This window comes from Aspergillus glaucus (genome assembly GCF_001890805.1).
Source record: "Aspergillus glaucus CBS 516.65 unplaced genomic scaffold ASPGLscaffold_28, whole genome shotgun sequence".
Lineage (NCBI taxonomy): Eukaryota > Fungi > Ascomycota > Eurotiomycetes > Eurotiales > Aspergillaceae > Aspergillus > Aspergillus glaucus.
Genome location: NW_019170480.1, coordinates 179,415 through 187,206, shown reverse-complemented (window position 1 = coordinate 187,206; position 7,792 = coordinate 179,415). Strand labels below are relative to the sequence as shown.

At 42.2% G+C, this 7,792-nt stretch overlaps 2 protein-coding genes across 2 annotated transcripts; both read left to right on the top strand.

Annotated features, from left to right (window-relative positions):
* The first annotated feature begins 318 nt into the window (after positions 1 to 318).
* ASPGLDRAFT_158453 (uncharacterized protein) lies at positions 319 to 3,249 on the top strand. Its single transcript, XM_022542414.1, has 9 exons — positions 319 to 683; positions 748 to 915; positions 970 to 1,335; positions 1,516 to 1,754; positions 1,810 to 2,077; positions 2,138 to 2,311; positions 2,366 to 2,614; positions 2,668 to 2,962; positions 3,025 to 3,249. Exons 2-8 carry the CDS (start codon positions 754 to 756, stop codon positions 2,821 to 2,823), a joined length of 1,614 nt encoding a protein of 537 aa, XP_022396471.1. The 5' UTR covers positions 319 to 683; positions 748 to 753; the 3' UTR covers positions 2,824 to 2,962; positions 3,025 to 3,249.
* Positions 3,250 to 5,596: 2,347 nt separating this feature from the next.
* ASPGLDRAFT_39630 (hAT family dimerization domain-containing protein) lies at positions 5,597 to 6,397 on the top strand (the record flags this gene model as incomplete). Its single annotated transcript, XM_022545109.1, has 2 exons — positions 5,597 to 5,786; positions 5,847 to 6,397. The coding sequence occupies 2 exons, from the start codon at positions 5,597 to 5,599 to the stop codon at positions 6,395 to 6,397; spliced, it is 741 nt and encodes a 246-aa protein (XP_022396470.1).
* Between the last annotated feature and the right edge of the window lie 1,395 nt (positions 6,398 to 7,792).

Sequence of the window (7,792 nt, the reverse complement as noted above, 5' to 3'; positions counted from 1 at the left end):
CTACTTAGTGTCAATTTAGCGAGGTCAGACAAAGGGATCTTATCTATAAATTCCCTCCCAAATTCCTCTCAAGGCGTTCTAACCATCTTCTCTTTTTTACCGCATATTTCAGCAACCCCCCCCCCCCAAGCGAGTTTCATATAGAAGTTTGGCAACCCCCCAACCCCAGTTGAATTCCCTCCTCAGTGGTAGGTAACTATCTTGATTGAAAGCGAACATCAATCTAACCATGGTTAGAAGTCAGGTCAACTACTCCACTCCGAATACATTCCAAAGACAAGATGCCACCTCGCAAACGTGCTCGGTCTGGTGCGTCTAGCGGTGCGAGTAAAGACCATGACCAGAAGAAGACCAGTCTTGTCCAAGAAGACCGCATTCATGAAGAAATCTCAAATGCCTTCCTTGGCAGTTTTGCAGTAGACATTCGATGCATCGACAGGAGTAATCCAAATCGAATCATTGATAAGAACTTCTGCGAGAAACTGAAAGAATCATTCCGACATGGCACCTGATGCTATGCACAAGATGACCGCTTGAAAGTCATAATGTCCACAGATGAATTTGAAAGCTTAATCTCTGACTCTGCAAGAATATCTCTACCAGAAAACCATGATGATGCAGCACAGCACACTAAAGCTTGAGACATACTCAAGCAGCAGACACGTCAAAAGACAAGCCAACTGGTATATTAATTTTAACTTATATTCTGACCATGGTTAGAACGAGCTAACAATGATAAATCTATAGAAGGATATGGTCAGCCTCAGATCACTCCCACCTAATGTCACCATGTCCTTGGTAAATGGACAGCATCGTATAATGGCACTTCTGTCGCTTTTGGAGGATGCACAATCTTTGGCCAACCAGGAAGCAGAAGATTCAAATGGGGCAAGGATTGCTGCACCAACAGCTGAAGTGGGTTTCTCACATAAGTCAGTGAAATTTATAGGACTAATCACTTTATAATAGCAATACTTCTGGGGAGTTGATGTTTTTGCGCAGGACATGATGTCAGAGGAAGTGCAGACTGCACTTGCTGCAAATCCAGAAGGCTTATACCAGGCCAACAGTGAGGGTTTTAATGCGCAGATAATAATCAGCCGCTTTGAGTGCATCCCAGTTGGACAACGTCATGAGATACTCACCCAGACGAAACTTTCTGACTGGCTCCAAAATGTCTTTGGTGTCAACATCCAGCACACAGCATGTATCCTATCAATCCTCCAACATGATACATTTCGATCTCTCTTCTTGCAGTTTTGCCTCACTCGGTACGGTGAATGTAATTTTGCTTGGAGTCTTGCAACAAAAATCATCCAATCAAAACTCGATTGTGTAAGTGAAAATATTTTCAGTAATATTACATCATACTAAAATCCTAACCATGGTTAGATCTGGATTCCAAAAATCCATGAGTTCCTTGACTTCAGCACCAACATTTTCGGTGAATCATATTGACAGCTTTCCTACGATGATTGGAAGATGATTCTGGATCTTGAGACTGGTTGACCTGAGTATCCACTTCGTTTGCTCTTCTTCCCTACTCGCGATGATTATTTTAATGGAAGTTCCATTCGCTGGGCACCCTGGCGAATTGATGATACTCCACTGCCGGCTCTCAGTCAACCGTTCCAAACAAAACAGTATGAATTTCATTCTCGTCGTCCAAACTTCCTCCTTGCCTTTGGTGATGAGTCGTATTGCACCATATATCAGAAACTTCGTGAATATCGCAATCTTCCATGCCCTACATGGTAAGTCTTCATTTACTCTAACCATGGTTAGGATATTCATGCTGATTGGCTGAAGGCATAATTGGTATGTCTTTGAGCGCGACGTGATTGTCAAAATGAGAAAAGTTCTAGTTCATATTGCATGCTGGGTCAAGCCTGACTGGGTTTATCCGGCTCCTGCTTCGCAACGATACAAAGAGTTTCTCTGGGAAACTGAACTCGAGACACTTCTGTTCCCAGATGTTGTTGAGAACAGAAATGCACAAGCTCAGGAGTTCATTGAACGACTCAAAGAACAGATCCAGAATGATCAAATATGGCAAGACTCTTCAAACGAATCACTGGTAAGGAAATAACACTTAATCTAACCATGGTTAAAGTACACATCACTAATGTGGTTGCAGCTTGCAGCGCCACCTGCATCACTGAAAAGAAAGCCAGATGAACCAGGCCTCTCTGATGAGTATTTTCATCGGTTTGGTCATCTGCACTGGGGACGTGTTGTTTCTCTTGTAGTGGAGATGTGTGGGCCTATTCTGACAAACCAAATGGCCAAGTACAATGACCTCGCGTATCTTGTATGTGAATGGTGCAGATCCTTTTCTATTTTTTGACTAGCTAACCTACTATAGGAATCATTGCACTCACCATGTCTTCCTTGGGGTCTGCTCATCTCGCAGTCCAATCTTGAGAAAAATCAGCTCTTACTCAAAACACGCTCTATCCTGAAAGACAAAACAACAAAGTCTGGCCTCATTGAAGAAGCTGAACTTTTTGGGGCATTATGGCATTACCGTGTGCTCAAAGGGCACATGATGAATACAGTTCTCTGGGGTTTTGCAGGTGGTAGAGGACGGCCAGATGGACTCTTGACTTCAGATGTGAGTAGATCGTAATTTTATATGGTATGGTATATGCTGACTGTGTGGATTAGACTGAATGGGATAATGCAGTCATGGTCCTTCGTGACTGCGCCTCGGTCTTGATTAAGCACAATTTTGAAGTAGATCTTGATGATCAACAGGAAGACTTGAGCAAATTCTCACTTAACAAGCATCTCCTGCCGAAGTCAAGCACTCCACACATTTGAAAACCTGGGTTCATAGCCAACCGTCCTGCAGACTACTCATCTCGTGAAAATGAACTTCACGCTCGACTAGCTGAGCACAACAAATCCATTGCCAAAAACACTCTTGTCAAGAATCCTCCAATTGGCAAACGCAAACGTGGTATGTATCACTGATCATTATAATCTAACCACGGTTAGAATATCTACTAACCAGTAAACCAGGAACTGAGGACACTGCAGACAAATCAGAACAGACTACTCATAGTGGAACTCAGCAGGAACGTTCAGGAGAGAAAAGTGGAGACACCCAGGTTATTGAGTGACTGAACATCAATTGGGTCTTCGGAGAATTGGAGTTCTATTGAGTGGTATTTGGTGTTTGGGATTTTTCATGATGTAACGGAACATAATACCCAGGAAATTTTTATAGTTTATTTAAGGAAATTGAAAATTTACATATCTTAATCTGACCATGGTTAGAAATTCGTATGTTTTTCCTCACTTTCTTTCATTAATCTATTTTATTATACTGTTCCTACAATGTCTTTTCATGGATCTCATCATGAATCCGAATCCTCTATACTAAGACAACCTGAACAACAACAACGTTTCTCATCAACATGTTTGCCTTCATCCTCGTTCTCTTCTACCCCTTGTCCCTCAAGTCCAATATGGACACAATCCTCCAGCCAAGAGAACAATCAGACCACTTCTCAACATCCTCCAGATATAAGTGGTTACCCTCTCCTAAAAATTATCAACAGAGGAGCAAAGAAACTGGTAAAGTACCCAGAAGTCACTGAGTTTGATGATATGAATTTCTTCACAGAAGCTGTGGAAGAATTCTGGAATTGGTGGAGTCTTACTTCAGCTGCTTAAAAGTCACGGCAAAGAAAGTTGCCTGAACCTTGGAGGACTGAGACTCGGCGGTCGCCTATATGGGATTGTTTTTTTGAGGCAGCTCTCTTAACATCTGGTAACGCTCAGGTCTGTTGCAAGAGTTGTCAGGCAATTATGCAACATCCAGTCCCTGAATGGCATGGGACTAAGGGACTCCATATGCATACGCAAAGCAAGCGGTGCTCATTCAATAATGACCCTTCAAAAAATAAAAGCAATCAAAAGGTTGATGCCTTTTTTTCAAGGAAAAGCTCTGTATGTTGTGTCAATCTAACCATGGTTATAAAACTTAGCTAACAGTGGAAACATACTGGAGAGTCTTGCTCATATTCTCGGGAGGCCCTTGAGGACCAGTGTGTGGACTTTATAGTTTCTGCTTGTCTCCCATTTCATGTTGTTGAACAAATACATTTCCAGCGCCTTCTGAATCTTGTTGCAAGTCCTTCTGTCAAGCTTGCCTTCCCAAATCGAAATCGAATCAAGGAACGTCTTATGGAGCGTGCAGAATCTTCCCAGACTACAATCATGGAAGCATTCCCAGAGAGTGGAAGGATCTCAATTGCCTTGGATTGTTGGACTAGCCCAGACCAAAAACCATTTATGGCTATTACAGGCTACTTCATTACTGAAGACTTTCATTTTCATGAAGTATTGCTTGGTTTTATTCCAATTTCAGGTGCCCATACTGGTGAGCGACTTGCATTAACTCTGTTAAATGTGTTGAAGAAATACAATCTACTTTATCAAGTGCTTGGTATCACAACAGACAATGTAAGTTAAATCTAACTTCTAACCTTGGTTAGATGGGTTCTGGATATGGATTGCTAATACAATATGGCTTAGGCTGGAAACAACGGCACAATGTTTTCACACTTAACTGATCACTTACTTCAGATCACCAATTCTGACCTACAAAACTCATTACACCAAGCACTTAGCCATAATGACTTCCAGTTTCAAGTCCATGATCCTGATTTCCAGCGGTTGTTTGACATGCCACATCATTTACCCTGTCTGACCCATGTCATTCAATTATCTGTTACTGCATTCCTGAAACAACTCAAGATCCAGGCAAAAAATGATGATGTGCTGATCCAGTGGGACAGCAATGACAAGCAGATAAAAGAACAAGGTCTTGTACAGACACTGGAGAAGGTATTGTTCATTGATATCATTTAATTAGATGATTTTCTAATATGTATTGTGCATCACTAGGTTCAAAAAAGTGTTTGCTACATAAATGCAAGCCCCCAGCGTCGTGAGCTTTTCTTCCAAGCCCAGAATTTCACTTCCAATTTGCCTGATTCAGTTTTCCCCAAGCAAGGGTCACTTATGCTCCTCCTTGACTGCAAGACTCGATGGAATTCAACATATATTATGTTGCGCCGTGCACGTCTTTTGAAAAGTGCAATCAAACGATTCATCACATTAAGTGAAGATGATATCTCAGACTTATTGCTGGAAGAACATGAATGGCATCATATTGAATACCTCCTTCAGTTGCTCTATGATTTTTATTTGTGGACATCTGCTTTGTCTGAGCATCGTGGTGCAACAATACACCAGGTATGTATCTTGTTCTATGTTCTAACCATGGTTAGTTCAGACAATCTAATAGGCGTAGGCATATAGTGCATACGATGGACTTTTCAATCATCTTGAGGATTCAATGGCTCTGGTGAAAGACAAACGACGCTCTTGGAAGAAACAAATTTATTTGGGTCTCCAAGCAGCTCATTCAAAGTTGACACAGTATTATGAAAAAACTTATTGGTCGCATGGTGTGATCTATGCAATTGCAACCATTCTTGATCCATACCAAAAACTCAACGCATTTTGTTCAGCATCATGGGCAGATGATACTGAAAAATGGGAAGAGCATTATCTTCAGATTATGAAGAAAGTTTTTGCTTATTATTCTGATCGTTTTCCAGCTACTGAGGAAGAGCCTTATCAACCATTGCAACTCAGTGGTTTGGACTGGGCGCGGCACCACTCTAAACGTCGCCGGCTGTCACCAAGTCAGCATCAAAACACACCTGGTCGGCAATTCGGAGAACTTCAGAGATATCTGGATGAGAATGGTAAGTGAAATGACTTTGCATGTTTCTTTTCTAGAAAAATCTAACCATGGTTAAATTCAGTGCTTGTTGCAGCAGGTACTCCAGATGTTTTGGCTTGGTGGCGTGAGAATTCTGGTCGCTTCCCAGTCCTCAGTCGCATGGTTCAAGATTTTTTTTCAGTCCCAGTCAGTGGGGTTGGTGTGGAAAATCTCTTCAGTGTTGCTCGCGATGTTTGCCATTACCAACGAAACCGTTTGGCACCAGAGATGATTGAAGCCATTATGCTTCAAATGTGTGTGGACCGATTTGAAATGAAAAAGGAATTTCAATTTCAATCTGAAGGGGAAGAGTATAACAGTGTGTCAAGCAAGGCAGATGAGATTGTTCCAGAGCTATGGATCAGTGATGTAGAGGATGCTGATGGATTTGATGAAGAGGAGGATGATGAAAATGAGGACGAGAATGAGGATTTTCCTGCACAGCCTGCTGTTTCCATTACTCGAGTACCCCTGAGCAGCAACTCTCAGCTAGCACACAGCGACCTGACTGCAGACTCTAGTGTACGCCCACGTCGGACAACAACCACTCAACATGAACCTGGCCATTACCGGAATCTTAACAATGGAAGATAGACTGTTAAATAATTAGATAGATTATTACATATGAAGAACAATATTTTGTTTTGTGATGACTTTGTCTGTTCTGACATGTGTCGCGGAAAATTAAATAATTATTTGCAGAATTCTCAGCTTCTCGCGCCGGACAGTTAGACTGCGTACTATATTCTAACCATGGTTGGATTAAGTATTGTAATAGTATGTAATGGGAAATTCGGGAATATGAACCACTCCCATTTCCCACATTTCCCAACCCGACCCATCCCTATGGGAGTAAACGGGAACTGCGGGAATTCCCAATTACTCCCTTTCCCACTGCGGGAATTGGGCATTGGTCCCAATTCCCGACCCTATGCGGGATGGGAAGGGTTCGGGAACGGGAATTGCGGGATGGGAATGACACTCTATTTGTATGAGCATTCATCAGTGGATGAATAGTCCTCTTTGCTGTCATACACCCATTTGCCAGGGAATATGCACTTGTTTTTGGGCACATTGCTGATCTGGACTAATTCAAATATCTCTTTGCTCTGCAGTTTTGAAAATTCCTTTTCCATCACACATTGCCATCTATCTTTGTCATCTCAGTCCATAGCGCGCCTCAAGGTCTTTGGTATGTCACATGAGATTGCTCCAACTATATATGCAGCAAAACCTTTTGCTGGATGAGATATGATGTTGTCTGGGGTGTCATCAAAATAAGGTTGGGTGGTCATCTCACTATTGGTTGAGGTAGTGGGTGAAGTCAGTTGAGGGGTGAATGTTGGATCAGTAAGTGAGATTTGCCCCTCATCCATGTGTCCATCAGGCACATTGATGATACTATCTTTCTCTAGATTCCATACCATTGTGATATTGCTGGCTATATGGCCCAGGAGTAGGCCATACACTCTGTGGGTGTCCATTTTGTCAGTTGGTTTCTCAGTACCATGTTGATGATACCAGATTCTTGTTCCAAAAGGATGTAAATAGGAGATATCCATTGGGCAGTTCTCCCATGCTTCTGCAGGGATATAAAAGGGTGGTTTCTTGATGTCTTCATTCAAAATATTGCCGTTCAGTGTCAGGTCATTGAATAAAGGGGTTGATGTCAGGAGATAATTGGCCTTTTGAATGGTGTCCATCAAGGCTTCTAGCCAAAATCAGTGTGGTAAGCCAGAGGTGTATAGGACTGCTCTGGTCCTTTCCAAAATGATCTGGATTCTGTGTTCACTAACGCTGTTCTGCCAGGGTGAATATGGGGTAGATGGCTCGGTTACAATGCCAGGCCAATCTTGATAGTTCTTGAAGAACTCACCATCACCATGCAGATATGCAGTTTCATAGCTGATTTTCTTCAGCCATTCAATATGCTGCTTGATGGTGTGGTTTGGCTTTTCACAGTTTTGGAGTGGGATAACCCATCACATA